At 40.4% G+C, this 23,851-nt stretch overlaps 1 protein-coding gene across 1 annotated transcript in view; it reads left to right on the forward strand.

Annotated features, from left to right (window-relative positions):
* Positions 1 to 23,851, forward strand: part of LOC126426480 (uncharacterized) — a 138,436-nt gene that overhangs the window by 91,724 nt on the left and 22,861 nt on the right. Inside the window, exon 6 of the mRNA XM_050088391.1 lies at positions 9,004 to 9,212. Within this exon, the coding sequence (XP_049944348.1) occupies positions 9,004 to 9,212 (209 nt within the window). The remainder of the gene's footprint in view (positions 1 to 9,003; positions 9,213 to 23,851) is intronic.

The following is a 23,851-nucleotide window of genomic DNA, read 5'->3' on the forward strand; positions in this document are numbered from 1 at the left end:
TATGACTTATAAGCGCGTGGTAAGCTGTCCAGTGCTTACTTGAGTTTGTGGGTGGTGTTGTAATGAGTTTAAGGCGTGTCTGTCGCAGTCAAGGCGTCTTTTTCCATTAATGATGTTGCGGTCGTGTCATAGTTGCCAATGGTGTGTTGTGTGGCCCAGTTTTGGATGCAGAAGAAGAGAGATTACTGCTTCATTTCTATGTGTTTGTACGCGTGCGTGGGGGATAGTGGCAGCTTCAGTCAAGCCTTCTTGCAGGAAGAAAATGGTACTGGAGATCTTCGTGGTGTGGAGGGTCGCTAGGTTGCTCCCAATTTGGGTACAGATAATCTCCATGTAGGCATACCAGATTTTGTCGTCGTGTTATTGCGTTATCGCAGGTAGGTTATTGTGGAGTGGATGTGATAGTGGGGAGTGTGGGTCGGGATTTATGGTTGGACTGAATCGCGCTCATTTCAAACTGGGAGGATGACAGAGGAGTTACTTTGGGCTAGGTGTGTCAAGGAAGCAGACTAGATCTCCTTAATTTCAGCATGTCCACTGCTATGGACATACAGATCAGCAACAATCTTATGGGTGGAAAATTATTGGTCAATGGGAGCAAGGAAACTACATTGGATAGGACAGCTTGTAGAGATATAGATAGTTGCATAATTGACTAATAGGATGCTGAAATACATCCTCAGTATGAAGTGTTCAGCAACAAAACTGAACAGAGTATATACACAAAAGGGGGTGTCTTTAGGTATCCAGTTGCTACTCCCCATCTCACTACTATGTGGCAATTATGGTTCGATAATCCATATCGAGCATGGCTACTATGTGTCAGCTATTGGTTCAATGCAGATTATAGGGAACCATAGAGGTAGTGTGGTCAGGTAAAAACATGGGAATGTTGTCAATTGGACTGTTTTGAAATATTTGTTAAGTAAATGATAATGTACTACTGTGACGAAATTAGGATTTAGCAAAGGGGGATAGGGAAGTATCTAGGCCTAACTGAGCTTGTTTAACTGTTGAAAGCACACTTGGGTTTAGGCATAGGTAGCAGTTACATCAAGATGGAATATAGACTGAGCAGCTACGGAGAATGGGTGTAGAGTGTAAGTACTGCTGATACACTGTTTAGATTAAAAAAGTAGACAAGTGGAGTTGGTAGATGTAACTAAGTTTAATTTGAAGCCATCTTGCTGAGGTTGATAAAACATCAAACAAAGAATTAGTTGTAGTAGTAGGTGGTGGTTATACTGATATGGAGAACAGACTGGGCAGCTAGGGAGAATTGGTGTAGGGTATGGGGATGCTAGAAAAGCGTGATATTTTGGAAGGCCATAGCAACAAATCTGACTATATTTCTGTAAGTTACGACATTCTTGGTGGAGATGGTGAGATTTGCAGTGATGGCAGGTTGATGGATTTTTACAATGGTTCGTGTGGTTCTCACTGTACTCAAAATAATGGAGGCAATGGATGTCATGTGGTTTTGATTTGGGTGGATTGGAGTGCTTGAAGTAAATGCAGACTCTGTTTTTGAGGATTCTGAGAAAAGGCTAAATTAGTAGGACAATAATTGTTGAGGATGAGGATGAAACTTCGAGTTTGTAAGTTGAAGTAGGAGTTGATTTTCGGCATTATCTCCTCGACCACGATGTCAGGGTTGACATTCTTGACTGTGATGTTACTTGTTGGTGAGCCATGTGGAACATATTGTTGTTTGTGGAGAGGAGGGGATAGATGCGATGAATGCATGGGAACCAAATGTAGGAGGACTGCAAAGCAGGTGGGTGTACCCATGGAGATCGAGGGATTTGATAACCACAACACCTTCCATAGGCATGATTTAGAATATTTATGAGTTTGGGGAATATTTTTAAATTTGCTGTGGTAGACTTTCCGCTTCTCAGATATAAATCTCTTTTGGGACAGCATCAAGGTGTTTTGCTCGGGAAGGTGAACTGGAAAGTGGAAGTAGGTAGCAGATGATGGTTGAGTGCACGTATTGGTTTCATGTCCATGAATTTTGTGAATTCTTTTGTGAGTTTGTTGTCTTTCTTGAGCTGTAGAGAGAGGCAGTATCTTCTCTGTATCTTTTGTGTAGTCTTATGAGTGCATGGATGGGGATTTTGCCAATAGGAGGTGGCTCTACTTGTGTTTAGGTAGGGATTAGCGGGAGTTTATAGCAGTGGTTGCAGTGCCGTGGCGGTGTATATGACTGGAACTTCTGTCACTGGTAAATCGTGGTGGTGATGAGGCTGAACACCATGCTGGGTGTGTCTATGGTTTGGTGATAGAGCTGACGACGTCACTAGTGATGGAAGGACAGTGAAGGTGATGGTGGAGGTGATGGCGCTGGTGCATTTGGCGGCGGTAATGTTGGTTTCAGAATTGTAGTTCGTTGTGGGCAGTATAACACTGGAGAAGACGGGAAAGGCTAGGAGACTGTTGGTGAAGGACCACTGGGTGACTGCGGATGAAGGAGCTGGGGTGGTGGCATGAGTTACTGTGGTTATTGTTGGTTGGATGTCAATGTGAAGTCGAAGACCAGAGATGTATCAAGGGCCACACTGCTGCAATAGCAGCAGTGGAGCTTTGATATCAGTCCTCTGGTTCACAGAGCACGGTTTTAGATGTATCTGCTACAGTTCTCGTATCATCGTTTATTGCAGGTCATCCAAAAATTCCACCGGTACACTTAATTCCTACAGTCGCACAACATCCATAGTAAGGGCTCCAGCACTACTAGCTAAACTAGGCACATTGACGACGCATGTCTATCGTAGCAGTAGTCTCCCTAGCATTTGTGCAGAGCCTCTGGAAACTCCAGTACTCTGTGACGAGTGCAGAAAGGTGGCCACTCCCATCGATCCTCATTTCATTAGATTGCATCATACAGAGCATAAAGGCTTATGCTGTTGTACACCAACAAGCATTTAGTAACTTACACCCCATCAAACGACGGAGGGTCACAGAGGACAAGAAAGGAGATCCGAGCAGGATTCTTGTCATCCTGGAGCAGTCAGAGAGTATGGTGATTCACACTGACACGCTTGGCATCGAAACCATTACTTAGGTTGTTGATACTGACTGATTAAATGTTTATATGCGACTCCAACTATGCTATTGGCATTATCCACACCGATAGCTTCATAACGATGTTTTCAGTAACCCCAAAATGAAGCTAACATTTTAATTAGATTTTCACTGTGATTGTCAGTCATCAGACGACTAAACCAAGCAACCAGAAATATACCCTGTGCGATCAAGAGCAAAAAATTGAAGATAGCTTTACAGTTAGTCGTCGACTTAGAGCATGCACTCGCTGCGAGTGAATACTTTATAATATTCAAATGAAGTTGAAGTGTGAGTCAGCCTCAAGCAACGTTTACTGGATGGCCTGTCACTAGTTGCTGGAGAGGCCCCACGTGTGCCTATGTGCAGCGAACTGAATACGTTTTCTCTACTGAAAGTGATCTAGTGAGATAAATGTGCCGCGGAAAACGTTTATATGCAAACTGGCTAGTGTGCAACTTCGAATTACGATTAAAGTTTTGTGCAGATAATTTTATGAACTTTAAATGCTACTCGATACGTGATGACTAGATTCCATGAACTTACATTCCAGATTTACCTTTACATTGCCTCTAAAGACTGTTTTCTCCTTGGTTTTCCTATTAAAAGACAAGGTGGCATCGCATTATCTCGAGAATTTATTTAAGGTGGCATTGAGATTTTTTCGCTTGCCCTTCCCATATTTAAGGGAAGTTAGAGCGGATTTCTTTCACATTTTCGTATTTTTATCTCACTATAAAATTTTCCGATTATACACTACTTGCCATTAAAATTGCTACACGAAGAAATGCAGATGATAAACGGGTGTTCCTTGGACAAATATATTATACTAGAACTGACATGTGATTACATTTTCACGCAGTTTGGGTGCATAGATTCTGAGAAATCAGTACCCAGAACAACCACCTCTGTCCGTAATAACGGCCTTGATACGCCTGGGCATTGAGTCAAACAGAGCTTGGATGGCGTGTACAGGTACAGCTGCCCATGCAACTTCAACACGATACCACGGTTCATCAAGAGTAGTGACTGGCGTATTGCGACGAGCCAGTTGCTCGGCCACCATTGACCAGACGTTTTCAATTGGTGAGAGATCTGGAGAATGTGCTGGCCAGGACAGCAGTCGAATATTTTCTGTATCCAGAAAGTCCGTACAGGACCTGCAACATCAGCATTACCCTGCTGAAATGTGGGGTTTCACACGGATCGAATGAAGGGTAGAGCCACGGGTCGTAACACATCTGAAATGTAACGTCCTCTGTTCAAAGTGCCGTCAATGTGAACAAGAGGTGACCAACACGTGTAACCTATGGCACCCCATACCATCTCGCCAGTATGGCGGTGACGAATACACGCTTCCAATGTGCGTTCACCGCGATGTCGCCAAACACGGATGCGACCATTATGATGCTGTAAAGAGAACCTGCATTCATCCGAAAAAATGACGTTTTGCCATTCGTGCACCCAGGTTCGTACACCATCGTAGGTGCTCCTGTCTGTGATGCAGCGCCAAGGGTAAACACAGCCATGGCCTCCGAGCTGATAGTCCATGCTGCTGCAAACGTCGTCGAACTGTTCGTGTAGATGGTTGTTGTCTTGCAAACGTCCCAATCTGTTGGCTCAGGGATCGAGACGTGGCTGCACGATCCGTTAGAGGGGTGCGGTTAAGATGCGTGACATCTCGACTGCTAGCTATACAAGGCCGTTGGGATCCATCACGGCGTTCCGTATTACCTTCCTGAACACACCGATCCCATATTCTACTAACAGTCATTGGATCTCGACCAACGCGAGCACCAATGTCACGATACGATAAACCGCAATCGCAATAGGCTATAATCCGACCTTACCAAAGTCGGAAACGTGATGGTACGCATTTCTCCTCCTTACACGAGGCATTACAACAACGTTTCACCAGGGAACGCCGGTCAACTGCTGTTTGTGTATGAGAAATCGGTTGGAAACTTTCCTCATGTCAGCATTTTGTAGGTGTCGCCACCGGCGCCGGCCTTGTGTGAATACTCTGGAAAGCTAATCATTTGCATATCACAGCAACTTCTTCCTGTCGGTTAAATTTCGCGTCTGTAGCACATCATCTTCGTGGTGTAGCAATTTTAATGGCCAGTAGTGTATATATATCTCATAAACTCACGTGGGAAGTATTTTATTATTATTGTTTTAAATATAATCTACACCGGTTGGAAATGTTAAAATTTTTGCGTGCATTACTTCACGATCTAACAAAGTTGGTAATATTTTATGTAGAAGGCTGTAGATTTCCGTGTTATGAAGGTCATGGCCAGAAGAGGATGGGCACCAGGTTGAGGAATTTGAAACAAAGTGTGAGGAACAGGAAACTTTCTGGTGGTAAAACCATAAGAAGCAGGATGACAGAAAAAATGATTGATGAACTACAGCAGTTTTATGGGATGGCCATTAGAAATAACACTAAGGATTTGTTGAAAATAAAGCAGGCAGTAGGGGTTACCTTCTTCGACGGACTGTCCACTGAAGAGAAAACAGTACACCACCTTTGCTCCCTGGACCTGATTCAGGGTGCAATTACCGCAATGACCAGTACTCAAACAGTTCATACAGCCACAAACATTCCATCCCAGCACCAGTCATGGAAATCATAAAACCTATTTACAGAGTCGTGGAAAATCCTGAATTACTGAAGAATTGTCTCCATGGTCAGACTAAAAATCCCAGTGAGTAGTTCAATAATCTTATATGGAATCGCTTAACAAAAAATGTTTTTGTTGGAATGGAGATACTAAAGTTGGGGGAGGGGTGAGTGATGCTGTTATTGCTTTTAATGATGGCAGCATCGGTAGGGTGAAAGTGCTACTGCATATGGGAATTAATCCTAGAGCAAACAGCATAAGAGAACTTGAACGGGTGGACAAGGTTCGCATTGATAAAGCAGAGTATGCAGCACAGTTGGCCACTAAGGAGTCCAGAAAGAAGAAAAGAAGAAAAAACTTGGAGAAAGATCAAGAGGATGATATACAGTATGGTTCAGGGTGCCTCTCAGTGACCAAAAATAAAAAAAATAAGCATATGTTAAGTGAGTTACAGTCTTTTGAAACTTTAGAAGCCGTTCCTGAAGGTTTACATTTTCTGTTGCATTTTTCTCTAAATCTGAGAAACTATTTCGAGTAGAGTATTCAAATTTTCAGGGAGTAATAACATACATACTGAACTAAAAGAAGAACATAAAGTTATGTACAATTAAAATTATTTAGGATAACGTACAAAGAAGTACACAAAATTTAAACTGTGTGGTTAAAAAACTGTATTTCCGAAAGCAGTGGCTGAAATGCAGCTACCGTAGTTCAGTAGACTCAGAACATAGAGTTTAATGCCCTGTAAAAGTTTCATGTCAGTGAGTACAGTGGTTCCTGTAATACAGGGAAGCCAAGTCACTAAATTTAACATTGTACTGATAGGGCGTTCCAACTGTCTTTAAAATGGTTGTATGTTTGCACGGAGCCACGACTTTTGTTGGGATTGTAGGAAGACGAGTCGGAACGTGGAAAGAACTTAACAAGATGCGAGGTAAGCAAACCTCGTAAATGGTGCATCTGTGGACTTTCAGGTGTGCTGGAGTTGCAATGACGATCTTTAAATACTCTAGGTAACCAAATCGTACTCTCCTCAGCTGCTGCATTAGTAACAGTGGACGGGAGAAACGGAACTATTTGACATTAGGCTACATTCACGTTTATCTGTTAAACGTCATCTTGCTTTCAGCTGTCATCCCAGTCTTGATAAATAGCATTACTGGAACTGTTCCATCAGTTAATCCAGAGACCAAACCTTCTAGCAGATCAAAACTGAGTATCGGAGTGGGACTGGAATCGAAACTGGACTGGCACTCTACTGTAAAAGTCTCCTGCACAATGGCGGACTAACACTCTTCGAAGCAAAAATACTGAGGAGAAATGGCTTAGTCACAAGTTGAGTTATTGTTTCCTGAATGAATTTTCACTCTGAACGGCGTGTGAGCTGATTTGAACCTTCAAGGCAGTTTAAAACTGTAAGCTGGAGCGGAACTCCAATCCAGAAGCTTCTGACCGGCACACAGTTTTCAGCTGCCGGAAAGTTTCAAATCAGCTCACACTCCGTACAGAGTGAAAATTCATTCAGGAAACAATACTGCAGGCTGTTGTTCTCTGCACTATCCTTCCTTCTAGGAGTGCTACTCTTGCAAGTTTCTCAGTAGAGCTTCTTTCAAGTTTAGAATGTAGAAGACGAGGTGCTGGCGGAAGTAAGGCTGTGAGAATGGACTGTGATTTGTGATTGTATGTCTCAAGGTGTGTCATGCTTCAAGTCGTAATTTTATTACACGTAAAGTTAACACAGATATATACAAATCACGTTCACGTACAACAACATTGAAGAGATCACTTTCATCATTAACATAAATATCAAATGATGACTTTCTTCCCATATATGCAAAAGCCTTCTTCTAATATATATGTTCTGTAGCTATTGATGCATTCTGCACATTTATTTCTCTGATTTACTTTAGTTCAATCCACATATCAACACAGAACAGATAAAATGTTCTGTATATATATATTGTAAAACTCCACAGCTGTTATTCTGCACAATGCTGGACTAATATATATATATGTTGTTGTTGTTGTGGTCTTCAGTCCTGAGACTGGTTTGATGCAGCTCTCCATGCTACTCTATCCTGTGCAAGCTTCTTCATCTCCCAGTACCTACTGCAACCTACATCCTTCTGAATCTGCTTAGTGTATTCATCTCTTGGTCTCCCCCTATGATTTTTACCCTCCACGCTGCCCTCCAATACTAAATTGGTGATCCCTTGATGCCTCAGAACATGTCCTACCAACCGATCCCTTCTTCTGGTCAAGTTGTGCCACAAACTTCTCTTCTCCCCAATCCTATTCAATACTTCCTCATTAGTTATGTGATCAACCCATCTAATCTTCAGCATTCTTCTGTAGCACCACATTTCAAAAGCTTCTATTCTCTTCTTGTCCAAACTATTTACCATTCATGTTTCACTTCCATACATGGCTACACTCCATACAAATACTTTCAGAAATAACTTCCTGACACTTAAATCTATACTCGATGTTAACAAATTTCTCTTCTTCAGAAACGCTTTCCTTGCCATTGCCAGTCCCCATTTTATATCCTCTCTACTTCGTCCACCATCAGTTATTTTGCTCCCCAAATAGCAAAACTCCTTTACTACTTTAAGTGTCTCATTTCCCAATCTAATACCTCAGCATCACCCGACTTAACTCGACTACATTCCATTATCCTCGTTTTGCTTTTGTTGATGTTCATCTTATATCCTCCCTTCAAGACACCATCCACTCCGTTCAACTGCTCTTCCAAGTCCTTTGCTGTCTCTGATAGAATTACAATGTCATCGGCTAACCTCAAAGTTTTTATTTCTTCTCCATGGATTTTAATACCTACTCCAAATTTTTCTTTTGTTTCCTTTACTGCTTGCTCAATATAGAGATTGAATAACATCGGGGAGAGGCTACAACCCTGTCTTACTCCCTTCCCAACCACTGCTTCCCTTTCATGTCCCATATATATATATATATATATATATATATATATATATATATATATATATATATATATATAATGTTCTGTACAAGAAGTATGGGTATATTTGTGCTGTCATTTGATAAAGCTTTAGCTCAGAATTTTTGTTTCATTACAATAAAGACTTTTAGTTAAGAGGGGCAAAGGATCTGGGTTCGAGTCCCGCTCTGACACACAGTTTTCATATGGCACGAAGTTTCAAATAATCATACTCTTTGGCTGTGAGTGAATATTCATCCTTGATAATGTTCCATTCATGCATACACTGTACATGATTTGGCACTTTAATTTTATTGGTTTCTGACTTCTAAGCTCGCTGGTTGTGTGTTGCAGGCAGCCGCTGTTGAATGACGGCCTGCTGTCCTACCACGAGCACTACCTCTCCTTCCGTGGCGACTTCAGTGCGCAGTGTCAGGAGCTGCAGCCAGAGGCATACCAGGTGTTCGGCCTGGCCGACGCACTCTACTCCTTCTATCACAGCTACTGGTTCAACAGACTGCGGTACTTCACTTCAAAGTTGACAGTTGTTATCGACATTAACGGTAAGTTCAGTATTACGACTCATTCACTATATGTACTGTATATGCACTGATGACTGTTGATATATTGTTATTCTATGAATGAGGTTCCAAAATCTGTCTGCATATCCAATCTTAAATCTTCCGTGATTTTCAATCCACCGCTAGATAATTTCTGGTGTTTCTTTCATCGTCTGGTTTTCGACTGGTTGGTAGCTTTCCATGTTAGCTAAATACTTCATTTAGAAGTGTTATTGGCTCCTGCAGTACACATTGTAAAAAAACTATGCATGCTAAATGTTGGAGAGTTCAGAGGAAATAAAAAGAAACATATTTAATGTGACAAAAATGTCACAGGATCATCGTTTCCCCAAACAAATAATAATAATAGCAATAACAATAGTAACAACAATACCAGTTATAATTTCTAGATTATAGTCGATATATCAATTTATTTGGCTTCGTCAGTGTTCAAGGGATAACCAATGTAACTGCATAACATCCAATAAATCATTGTATTGAATATACAGTAACTCACACAAATGCAGGCAGAGTTGGTAAACGGCGATAATATTAAATAACATTCTCAAATAATACTGATTTTAGTTTACAATAAATAAAGTTTACTAATTCCTCTTGTTACTCAACTAACACAGTTAATTTATTGTTCAGAGCTGTGCACTTTGTTTGTAACTACTAAGCACTTCCGGCAGACTACCAAATTATTACATGTGCAATAAGTTTCGTGTAAAATTACCTGCCAACAGTATTGGAAAACCAGCTCTTGCTCTCATAGGATAAAGTGCCACAATGAATAAGTAGCATAAATACTACATCTACATGGATACTCTGCAAATCACACTTAATTGCCTGGCAAGTGCGATCACTTGTTAACTTGCGTGAAATTAGTGCAATTCCACCACACGCCACCTCACGAAAATTTTCTGTTTTCGATACTGTCATATGAGGTTCTTGCAGGACCTCAGAATCGTTCTTTCAAGATCTCAAACACTTTTAAGGTCGCACCTCACATATCTCTCGATGATACCCACATCTGCTCCCTTTCAAGATTCAAAACCAAATGCTGCACGCCAAGATGGCTGCCAGAAACTTATGCAGTCTGTGTTTCATTTTAGAAATACTCAGAGAACTAATAAACGTATATGATCACTTTGTATCGAAATCTTCTCAGTTTTCAGATTATGCCTTTAGATCTTTGCTGACTTAAATTTTTGCTATAGTTACTTTTTATTGGTGCAGCAATTGTGCTATGATAATTTCAGGTTGAAAAATTACTAACATGTTGACTAGATAAGTCAGTATAGTTCATTATATTCCTGCTACTTTTACGGATTTATTATTTATTACATGTGAAAACATGCTTTCTGAACCTTGGAAACCACGTTGTGGCTTATAATCCAATGTGTAAAAACATGGTATCAGTATGTTCTCATAGAGAATCTCAAGCTTTATCTGTTGTGAGAGAGTATAAAAATCGCCCAACGAGTTAGAGGGTTATTAATTTTTAAAGTTGGTTTGATAATTAATAAATTCAAAACTGCTGGTGTGATGAAGAGTTAGATCCACATACACTTCTCCTTATTGACTGTTGGTTTGTTGAAGAGTCTCTTGTTTCCTCTGTATGTGGCTTCCCCCTCCATGAACTTCTCCACAAGCTGAGAACACTGGTCATTTCCAGACACTATAAGGAATTGTCAGTTTATCTACTGCATTCCTGCAACTGTGGACACTCTCATTCTACCATGTCCACCAATTACGGAGTCTGAAATCTGTGCTGAACTGAGTGATTGAAGCCTCTGCGCCATCTCCTGGCAAACACTGTGACCAAGGTGAGCACTGCCACTGAGTCCCCCTCCCTCCCCAGTTAACGGTCAGTATATATGGTGCAAGCAGTCATGGCTGTCTTTAAAAATTCTGGCGTTTAACTACATATGGCTGTTAGTAATAGATCTGACTGTATCTGAACCCACTCTACATTGTTGCCAGATCTGTTTATACAGATGAGCATCCTTTCCCAGTCCCTCCGTGATCACTCCTTCACTCCCTCTCCCCTATTCCTCTAAATCAGTTGGGTAATGGCAACCACAAATGTGTGTATCCTATTCCTTGGAGATATAAGTCCAGTCTTCATGGTTGCTAGATTTTGGATGTATATTCTGGACATAATTTGTCACCTGTATGAAGCAAATAACCTACTTGTCCTCTTATCTCGTATTCATTTATAATCCATTATCACACTACCCCTTATACTTAGAATTATTTTAATTGCTATTTTGTATGATCCCAAAATGTCTCATGGCTGCTTAGACATTTCGACATTACAGTGGATGATTGATATACCATTCATCTACGACTTCAGGGTTAATGTGTAATTATAGCTCTTAAAAAAGTAAGAAGCTTGTTTCTGCACAACTGGTGTGTTAAAATACTTCGATCTGAACCTACTGAAAAAATGATCTGCGAACTATGAAGTCACTATCAGCCTGACTTACAGGAGTATGACACTGTAAGGTTGTTGGATATTACAGAAATTAAAAAATCCTTGTATTAAATTTTTCTACTGGTATGTAAACATGTTAAAGCGTGCGCACACACACGCACAAGATATTGTAACATTACACTGCTATTCTATGTTTAATAAGTTCCACACCAGCAATGCTACGAACCAAGACTGGGATAGAATGGGATAGCGATGACTACATCACTATCTATAAACAAAGAAAATGTGGCAAACCCTCTTCCATGTACCAAGCACACCACTATGCCTGCAGCTGTCATGTCATTGGACGTGTGCTGGGTGGGCATCACTTCACATAGGTCAGGCCAACAACCACCGGTATGACTTTCTTGGAGAGAACTGTACACAGCCCACTACTTCTTGATGTTTCAAAGGTGTGAACTTATTTCAATATAGCTGCTGCTACCAGCGCTGCGGGAGAGAGGTATCTACACCACTGGCCATTAAAATCGCTACACCACGAAGATGACGTGCTACAGACGCGAAATTTAACCGACAGGAAGAAGATGCTGTTATATGCAAATGATTAGCTTTTCACAGCATTCACGCAAGGTTGGCGCCGGTGGCGACACATAGAACGTGCTGACATGAGGAAAGTTTCCAACCGATTTTTCATACACAAACAGCAATTGACCGGGGTTCCCTGGTGAAACTTTGTGATGCCACGTGTAAGGAGGAGAAATGCGTACCATCACGTTTCCGGCTTTGATAAAGGTCGGATTGTAGCCTACGGCGATTACGGTTTATCGTATCGCGACATTGTTCCTCGCGTTGGTCGAGATCCAATGACTTTTAGCAGAATATGGAACCGGTGGGTTCGGGAGGCTAATTCGGAACGCCGTGCTGGATCTCAACGGCCTCGTATCACTAGCAGTCGAGATGACAGGCATCTTATCCACACGGCTGTAACGGATCGTGCAGCCACGTCTCGATCCCTGAGTCAACAGATGGGGACGTTTGCAAGACAACAACCATCTGCACGAGACTGGCTGCAGTTACCCTTGCCGCTGCATTACAGACAGGAGCGCCTCCGATGGTGTACTCAACGACGAACCTGGGTGCACGAATGGCAAAACGTCATATTTTCGGATGAATCCAGGTTCTGTCTACAGCATCATGATGGTCGCATCCGTGTTTGGCGACATCGCGGTGAACGCACATTGGAAGCATGTATTCGTCATCGCCATATTGGCGTATCACCCGGCGTGATGGTATGGGGTGCCATTGGTTACACGTGTTGGTCACCTCTTGTTCACATTGACGGCACTTTGAACAGTGGACGTTATATTTCAGATGTGTTACTACAGATGTGTGGCTCTACCCTTCATTCGATCCCTGGGAAACCCTACATTTCAGCAGGATAATGCACGACCTGACGTTTCAGGTCCTGTACGGACCTTTCTGGATACAGAAAATGTTCGACTGCTGCCCTGGCCAGCACATTCTCCAGATCTCTCACCAACTGAAAACGTCTGGTCAATGGTGGCAGAGCAACTGGCTCGTCACAACTGGTCGTTCACTACTCTTGATGAACTCTGGTCTCGTGTTGAAGCAGCATGGGCAGCTGTACCTGTACACGCCATCCAAGCTCTGTTTGACTCAATGCCCAGGCGTATCAAGGCCGTTATTACGGCCAGAGGTGGTTGTTCTGGGTACTGATTTCTCAGGATCTATGCACCCAAATTGCGTGAAAATGTAACCACATGTCGGTTCTAGTATAAAATATTTGTCCAATTATTACCCTTTTATCATCTGCATTTCTTCTTGGAGGAGCAATTTTAACTGCCAGCAGTGTACTCTAGTACCAGTAGGCACACGTGCATAAACAACCATTTAGCATCTGTACAAACTCTTCAAAGGGAAAAAGGTAGCCCACTGTTCTTTTCTACCAAGTCAACCACCACAGTGAGCAACTGCCGTGCCAATGTAACGTATAATGCATTAGAAAATCTATTCTACAAATGCACAGGTGCGGATTTGCTTCCATCTCAGTGATATGCAATCCAAATTCTCTAAATATGACATGAACAAAAGCATGTGGACACCAACTAGTGGACATTAATACTGGATGTGACTACCAGTCGAATCATACAGATCCAACATAAGAAAATCATTAAAGGTAATAAAAAGGAACTACTATGCAAAGAAACTCATTACTTACACATGTGGGACTAATGACCATTTGTCTGTTTCAAAGGTCAAGCTGAAAGTTGTGCAGACACAAGCATATGTTGTCCTATCTCTGTCACATATCTCTTGTACAGGTTGTTTCAGTAAGAGCATGCAAAAATTTGGCAGAACCTAAAGGATGTTCCATGGGACAATTTGAGGTAGAGAACCTGGGATTGGAGAAGCCAGCTTAAGGAGGTAATAGGAATAAAATCACATTACTGTGTACTTTTTTATTTACGTTAGCTACAGTTGGCTGCAAATACCTTCGTTGACAGAATGAAAGTATCTTTTGTACTGTACCTTACAAAATGTGCTGAAACTGACAGCCATCAACCTCAATGCAAGGATGACATCGGCGAACAAAACTGTGACGCACACACCCATAAGAGTGACATTCAAGGGGATTCAGGTCACGTGACTTCGCAGGTCTTGAAATAGGACCTCCCAATACAGCGACTGGAAAATACAGCACTGAGATGATTGTGGACATCCACACTGAAGTGAGGCAGTGTACCATTATGTATCCACATCCTCTCACGATTAGCCGAGGATACAACAACTCAGGTAGCACTCTCTGCAAGAACCTAAAGTACAGGTGGCCTTTCAGACAGACAGGCAAAAGGTACGGGCCAATGAGATGGTCGCCTACTATGTCAGCGCAGATATTCCCATCAAACCGTACTTCATGGTGTGACTCTACTACAGCATTAGGGTTTTCCTCATCCCATACATGGTTACTCCTGTTGTTCAAAATCCAATCACGATGAAGTAAGGTGTCGTCAGTAAACAGCAGGATTTTGAGAAAATCTGGTCGATCAATCCATTGTTGGAGCAACCACTGACATGGTGCGACGCTAGGTGCAATGTCAGTGGCAAGCACTGGATGGACTCATTGCGGATAGTATGGGTGTAATTGTTATTCGTGGAGTACTCGCCACACCCGAATACGTGCAGCGCCCATTCCACGTGCAATACGATGAGTACTTGTAGTGGGATCCGCTGCAACATGTTCCAACACCCCTCTTCAAAATCGGGTGTGTGAATGGACCTCAGTTGCTAGATCCCTCGTCTTTCTTTCCAATGACCCAGTCTCCCGCATTTGTTGATCGAGAGAAATAAACACTTGTTGTCACGGATGCTACCTGTTAGGAAATCGTTCCCTGTACAGCCTTTCAGCAGCGAGAGCAATGTAACGTACTTCCCAATATGCAAGCTGTATATCAGCGAGTTCTTCAAATCTGTACTGGTAATGCTCCATCGCATTGTACTGTACGTCTCTCAATAGCACTGAGTAATGAATGGGTCTGCCGTTGATTCATAGCACATTCTGTCATTGGACAATGTACTCGTAAATAAGATGGAAAAGCAAAGAATACAAAACCTGCTTCAAGACGTACTAGTAATCACGCTCGTCCTCCTTGTTTCCTTGCAGAAAATAATGAATGTACATGTGAATAAACAGAATAGTATGCGTAAACTTGTACGCGTATTAATTGTAATCTACGTCGAAAACAGTCATGCTAGACAAAGCGGTAGAGAAATTCACCTCCTTCTCTCCTTAAGCTGGCTTCTCCAACCCCAGGTTCCTTCCTCAAACTGTTCAGTGGATCATTTTCTATGGCCAGTTACATTTTTGCACACTTTTACGGAAACACTCTGTAGAGGGCACATAAATAAGAGACGACATATTAGAGCATATGTATACAACCATTCAACGTCATATGTGAAGATTTAGCGGTTCAATACAGGAATTGTTCATTTTCCCCAGATGCTATGTGAGAGCTGAATGACTTCGATGTTGATTTTAGGGCAGGATTGTGTCAGATGTCATTCATTTGTTTCTCGAAATAGGAAGTAACTTCTTTAATAGCGCAACATTGTTCGATACATTGCCTTAGCTTCTTACGACCAGCAGATAACAGTATTTGTGATAAAGTAACGTTTATGGTGCTTTTCTCTTACGACCTATGGAATAACAAGATGCACAGTGAGCAGTCCTGCACATGTAGGTACCGTGTGACCGTCCTTTTAAGCAGATGCTAATAGGTATTTCGTAATTTTCTCAGTAACATGTCTATAGTAAAGAGAGATTTTTTACACTACGCCACTCAGCCCATTTCAGAGTACTGCTGCATAATGTTGCCTTTCCACTGTTCTTGCCGTTAAGAAATGTTTCATTAAATCTACAGTCTTCATGATAAAGCGTATGCAACTCTTATTTTCCTGGTTTTGAAATGCACTTTACTTATTGCATTTTTCTTTCTGTAATTGTTAACTCACAATTTGGCAATCGTCTCGCAATATACTCATCATCCCTCCTTTCACAATAACAAAACTGGCCATTTCCCATTACTTATGCGTTACAGCAAAGAAAAACTACGTGTTAAAGAAGTTCATCCACACCCGTCAGTAGCTCCCATACCAACAAGGTCAGGGACCTCCAATAACATGTCGCTCAAGCTCAAAAATGCTAACTCTATTGCAGCGATCAGAGATTTATAACCACACTGTTGCATGACAAGCAGCCTACATATGTTTTGTACACACTTAAATAGGATTTCATTGAAGAAAGGCAACAACTTTCCAAGACAGTACTAGAGCCTATACCTATAATCAAATGTACAACACCTGCGGAGAAATTTTACTATATACGGTTTCATTTCTTGTTGTGGTCATTTCGGGAGATGTAGACGGGAGAAATTAATATATTACCAGAAACGTACTCCCTCGAATTAGGAACAGGAAATCCTCCACGGGATACAAAATCTCTCTCTTGTAGCATCTGTCACAGGAATTGCAGAGACTAAATGATCGTACACTGCTCTTCATTGTATGTCCTGTTAATACAACGTGGTACCGGTTCCAGCCTAACAATACTAAAGACTCAGTCCAAAATGTGTTTTGGTAGCCTCTTCTTCTTTCTTGGATGAATTATCGCTGCTAATTTATTCATCCTACCTCAGATTGGTCTGTTCGGTTCATATTCTACCAGTAGCATAACCAAACAGCAGGGGACCCTTTCACTTGTTTACATGCAGTGCATTACGTTCACTTGCGTCCAAGTCCCTGCCACAGTCATCCATCCAGGGCAGTGTCCCACAGATTTCCAGTGTTGCCTTCTTTGCCCAGCAGACAACCCCATAACGTGAAACCAGCCTCATGAAGCCACAGACTGTTAGGTGCTCAACCTCCAGTTCACCACATCTGGATGCAATGTAACCATCAATTTTAAGTGAATCCAACTGTGAATTAATGTATACAAAATATTGGTGTATCCTCCTAATGTAGTAAACATCCATGGATTAAGTGACTTCTTTAATTACTACAAGCTATCGTGATTTTGTTTCGGTATTTACAGTAAATGTTGATGTTCTGTATTCCCCTGCTGTAACCGAATTTAACCGTATTCTGTTTTTAAAACAGTATTTAAATCCAGTTTGCTCTTCTGCAATGGCCTGTTCCTTTTTCCAAAGCAGTTTCAATCCTTCTGATATGGTAGCTGATATCATGATTCAGCAAAGTTTTAGTTGTCTCTTCGATTTCCATTGCTCGTTGTTGTTTGTGTAACATGTAAGCTACACTTGAACGAACAGATGTTTTAATAAGTAACGGTTTGAGGCCATTTGATGCATCTGTTTTTTGTCCTAAGACTTGTGAAATAACAGTGATAAGATAAACCTATCCTAAGATTGTAATACCTGTATTTGATGATATTGTGGAAAATAATGTCCTAAGTCGATAAATACTGCAAATATATTTGCGATGTTTTTGATGACTGCCATCTGAAATCAGAGACCTCTAAATATTTGTGTGTATTACGACAGTCAACCTGTGTGCGGTTTGTACTCAAATCCTACTCTACACCTCAAAAACACCCACTTGGAGGGAAAGCGTATATCTGTCAAAGTAGCAGCCTCAGTATATTTCTAATGTGAGGTGTAATTCCCAAGCGAAAACTAAATTTCAGCCAGCAAACTATCGGCATCACAACCATCGCTCCCTGGTTAATATGTAGTGCAGGCAGTGCGGATTGGGGACAAAATGCTCAAGGAACTAGGAGGTTTGAAGTGAAACATATAGTAACGCAAGAGGCATGCAACAATTCTATACATTTAAAATATTTTTAAGCGCTGGTGTTATGGTTGCAGGAGAAAATGTTTAGTCACGTGATGTTCAGCAACTCAACTTTACTGATGTGCTTTGGGTAATTTCTTCTTGAGAAAATCTGCAGAAAGGTTACAAAAGTATGAGGAACATGGTTTTTTATGTAATTACCAAATAACAAACTTGGCAAAAATATAGAAATCCATAAATTTAAATGAACGTATCAAACTAGGAAGGGAGCTTCACACACATATTATGGCATTATGTACCATTAAGCAGCATTAGAGTAGAACTGTGTAAGAAAGTGAGACGTTACATACAAAGTAATATACATGGCAACCATGTGGTAGTGAACAGAAGCAGAAGGTAATACTAAACATGTTAGACAAGTGAAATACAGATGTAAAACTACTTATAAACAAAGCAAATCATGTAGGCCGCCATATAACAAAGACAATAAAATAATTCGATATAATGTATCAAAAAGAAGAATGATCTAGGGTAAGATAGGGCTGGAGGAGAAAACAGATGCAAGCTAGATGACACAATAGTCATGAAGAACGGAAATACATATATTACACATTTTACAGAAACTGGTACTGATATGCTGATCTGTAGATATAGACAGGGTTGAAATTCAAAATGAGAAGAGGAGGGAAAGACACCTACTCATTGACAAATTTTACTTATTACATATATTCACAAACAGCCAATAACATATCATAGTTAACAATCAAAATAAATACAACATTAATAATAAATAAAATAATAAGAAACACAAAAGAACTAAAATGTGTGAACATAAAAAGAAAAATCCATTTTCATAAGCAACTATAAAATGCCAGAATTTTAATTAAGACGAAATTCTGTCAAAGTGTTGGTTGAAATAAAACATTGCAAATCCATATACATTATCAAATAATAATAGACTGCTGTCAACAGTAGGTTTCATAGGCTGTATCATAATTTTTGAATGCTAGGTGCCTCAAAAAGGAGTAAATTTTGAAAAGGGGAAGCGTGGAGTAGGTAAAGAGGGGAGTTGGCGGCAAGGTTGAGAAGTTTCTCGATAACACCAAATAGAGGTAAAATAAAGAGACTGGGGACATAGGGCAATATACAAGCACTGTACAACAGCAGAAATGAATTGAGAAACTGTACAAGAAAAGCAAATTTATGATTACCACTATAAAAGTACACACTTATAAATGCCCATCCACCAATAAATAAAGACAACCAACAAAATCCAGAGAAAGTGCAGACATTTTGGGAGGAACTGGAAGAAACAATAGGGAAGATCCCTGAGCAACACACTACAATTCTGTTAGGAGACTTTAATGCACAAATTGGAAGAAACGAATTATCAAAAAGCACAGGGAGGTTTACAGCACACACTAAAACTAACATGAATGGCCAGAGATTAGTAGAGTTTTGTGAGAAATTCAAATTGAACATTATGACAACTAAATTCCAGAAGAATCCCAAAAAGCAAACAACATGGAAATCACCGAACAAATTACTTGGCGAGTTCCAGATTGATCACGTGGCAATAAGTTATGATAATTCAAGGGACATTCAAGATGTACAGGTGGTGAAAGGGGCCAACTTTGATTCTGACCATTATCTGACCAAAATTAAGATGAAATTAACACCAGAAAGAAGTCACAAGAGTGACGAAACAAAAATAGCCAAATACAGAGTACAGGACTTAATGCTCAATCAGCAAGTCTTAGACGACTACAAGGAAAAGACAGATAAAATCAAAAGTCACAAATGGGAAGAAATTGCAACCTCAATACGAGACGCAGCAGAACAAACAATTTTACTAACCAAAAAGAAAAAGCATCCCTGGTGGAATGAGGTCTGTGGGAAAGCACTACAGAAAAGAGCCAGAACTTGGGAGAAATACAACTCAACCAAAAGGCCAACTGACTGGGAGCAGTTCATAACGCAAAGACGTGAAACGACGAAAATCATTAAAAGTGAACGAAGGAAATATGACACACAACAAATACAGAAAATACAAGATGAATTTTCTAAGAATAATACACGCAATTTCTTTCAAACATTCAGAACTACAATAACAAGATATAAACCACCGACACTCTGCTTCAAAGATGAAAAAGGAAATCTGATCACCAGCGTGGAACAAAATTGCCAACACCTAGCGAACTACTTTGAAACGCTGCTAAGCTGCAAAAGACCTGATGAAACCTTGACATTTGAGAAGCCTAAGAATAAGCTACCAGACTCTGAACCACCTAATAAAGAAGAAATTAAAGAGATCTTGAAAGGATTGAAAAACAATAAAGCATCTGGTAAAGATTCGTTAGTCGCGGAACTACTGAAATACGCAGGAGAAAACTTAATAAATAATTTCGAGGCGCTGTTTGAAGAGATTTGGAATACAGAGAAGATTCCGGAGGAATGGAAGACAGCATTGATTCATCCGTTACATAAGAAGGGTACCAAGACAAATGCAAATAACTACAGAGGTATCTCATTGTTATCAGTGGCCTATAAGATCCTATCCAAGGCACTACAAAACAGGATTGAAAATCAGGTAGAGAAAGAACTGGGTGAATATCAGGCTGGGTTTAGAAAAGGAAGATCATGCAGTGAACAGATATTCAGTCTACTCTCCATAATACAACTTCGCGCACGCACATCGAAAAATCTAGTAATTACATTCATAGACCTCAAAAAAGCATATGATTCTATTGATAGACCAACTCTGATTAACACATTAGAAGAATTTGGGATTGATGATAAAAGCAAAAGTCTAATCCAGGAAACCCTTACGGGAACAAAATCGCAAGTGAAGTTTTTGGGTAGATTGTCACAACCGTTTGTAATTGGAACAGGTGTTAGACAAGGGGATGGGCTCTCCCCGCTGTTGTTTAATATTGTCCTTGAAAAAGTGGTCAGGGAATGGAGAAAGAAGATGGCAGAAGCTGGAGTGAAAAATGGGATAACGTTAGGAAGAAATAAAACAAAAATTGAATGTCTGGCATTTGCTGATGACATGGCAATATTGGCAGATGACATCGAAACAGCAAAGATTCAGATAGAAATGCTGCATGAGATCGCTGAGAAGACAGGTCTACAAATATCGTATGAAAAGACAGAACTGATGATACAGGACAAAACAGACCCAACACAGACATTGCAGACTAAATATGGAATAATTAAGAGAGTTCATAAATTTAAGTATCTAGGGGAATGGATTACACCGACAGGGTTACCAAATGTTTCACTACAGGAAAGAGCAATAAAGATGGAAACGGCATACCAGCTATGCCGAAATGTATACAATAAAAAGTCGATCTCCATCAATGCCAAGCTCAGGCACTACAATACGGTAATAAAACCAGAAAGTTTGTATGCGATTGAATGCATCCCACTGAACAGAAAACGTCTGTTGGAGAAATTGGAAATAAAAGAGAGAAAAATACTGAGAAAGATCTTAGGACCTAAAAAGGATGGACAGGATTATAAATTGCGATCCAATAAAGAGTTATACGAGAAAATTGAAAAACTGACAACATCCTTTAAAAAGAGAAGACTGAGTTTCTATGGGCATGTCAAAAGAATGGCACCAGAAAGAACGGCAAAGAAAATCCTGGAATACATGGAAAGCAGAAAGACACAAATTAACTGGCTGAAAGAAGTAAAAGAAGACATTGCAGAAATGAACATTATACCAGAGACAGTTTACAACAGAATGGAATATAGGAATGCCATCAACAAAATACAGGGATTCAAAGACCGAACGCAATCAAAGAAGACGGGAACAACCTGGTCGCAAGAACGTAAAGAAGCCCACTCAGAAAAAATGAAGAAGTACTGGGAAGAACGCAAGAAAAAGCACAAGAAATGACTGATGCTTAGCGTAGTCCAAAGTTGACTGTAACGAATAATAATAATAATAATAATATAAAAGTCCCTTTAAAGTGGTTAACGAAGAACAGGGTGACCCATCAATCGGCTTACAACGTGTTTGCTGATTTGTGGTTTACATAGATCATTTCCAGATGACACTGTATATGCTCTGTCTAATATTTATTATTTTGTAGTAAAGATTTATTATTATATGTGTGGTTTTTGTGCCTCTTTTTCCTTTTCCCCCATTTTTAATATGATGTGCATAGTAACTTTACAGTTGGCGTGCAAATTTCTACTCTTCTCTGGGGTTTCTTTGTTGCCTTATGACACCGGTCTCTTTATTTTCCATCCATCATATGACCTCCTTTGGGGTTTTCCTAAATAGCTACTCCGCTCTGCCCCCAAACCTCCTCTTTATCTCCCCCTCCCCCATTATTAATATTTGCTCGTTTGTGAGATAATTAGCCTTCAAAAATTATATATACAGCCTACGAAAATCTATTGTGTACCACATTCTATTGTCATTCTCACTATGTTCATTCATTTTGGAATGGTATACTTCACTTTCACAGCAATTTGCCTTCCTTTAGATTATGGAATTATGTAATTCTTTATGCAAACAGTTTTTCTTCAGTTCTACACAGTAGTTTCATTCTTATTTGTTTATACTTCTTGTCCTTGTTATTCATTATTAAAATTGTTAATTGTATCAAGTTATTCCCTGTTATCAACCAAAATATGGTATTCGCTGTTTGTGAATATATGTAATAAATAAAACTTGTCTGTTGGCACCTCTGTTCTCCCCCTCTTCCTATTCTTAATTTCAGCCACACATACCCTGCTTTAGCAGTTATTCTAAAATATATTGTAGATGGATTACCTTTCTCATGTTATACGAAACATGACTACTATGCCACCTGGCTTGCACCTGTTTCCTCCCCAACCCTATCTTACATAATATTTCGTTTTTATATTTATTTTAAGTCTCTCTCTTGGCATGTTGTAATTATTTATTTTATGGTCTTTGCTGTACAACTTAATATTCAAAATAGTTTTTTAAAGTACTTTTACATCTGTATTTGTATTCCCAACCGTGTTCAGCACGACATTGTGGTACTGTTCTCATTATCAGGTGGCTTTCTCTCTTTCCTTGCATGTAATGCCATATTTTCCTACTCAGTTGCACTCTGATATTTGTTACTGATATATAACACTAACCCAAGTGTACGAAACTCCCTACCTGCTTTGGTATATTCATTATAATTTATGGTTTTCTGTACTTTCGTCAAGTTCATTATTTGTTAATTACTTAACAAAACTGTGCTCCTGCTTTTGTAATTTTTCTACTGAGTTCTTTAGCAATGGCGCTAGTTGTGCCACTATGAGGATGCAAATCTGGTTTGCCTTAAATACACGCAGTAACGGTCGTGAGCGTTACTTACCTTTGATACTGGACGTGGTGCGTTGACGTTAGTCAACAATGCCTTTTAGCTGACGAAGTCACCATTATAATCACCTCATTGAGTTTGAACGAGGTCGTGTAATACATCAAATAGAAGCTGGACGTGCCCTCTGTGATACTGCAGAAAGACACGGCAGGAGTACAGCCACCGCCGGTGGTGGTCACGAGAATATACAATCCCAAGAAGACCGGGCTCAGGATGGGCACATGATACTACCAAGTCGGAAGAGAATCGAGTTCGGCGTGTGACTCTGATGCATCACACTGTATTTCCTGTACCTATTCGAGTACCAGCTGGCACCACAGTGATACAATGAACTGTTAAAAATCTGTTACTTCAAGGACATCTCCAAGCCAGACATCTTGTACTGTGCATTCCACTGACTCCATACTCCTGCCATGGTGTCAAGCGAGAGCGAATTGGAAAACAAGGTGGAGGTCAGCTGTTATTTCTGATGAAAGCTTGTTCAGCGTCTTTGCCAGTTATGGCAACGTGTTGGTTAG

The sequence above is a fragment of the Schistocerca serialis genome, chromosome 11 (genome assembly GCF_023864345.2).
Source record: "Schistocerca serialis cubense isolate TAMUIC-IGC-003099 chromosome 11, iqSchSeri2.2, whole genome shotgun sequence".
Taxonomy (NCBI): domain Eukaryota; kingdom Metazoa; phylum Arthropoda; class Insecta; order Orthoptera; family Acrididae; genus Schistocerca; species Schistocerca serialis.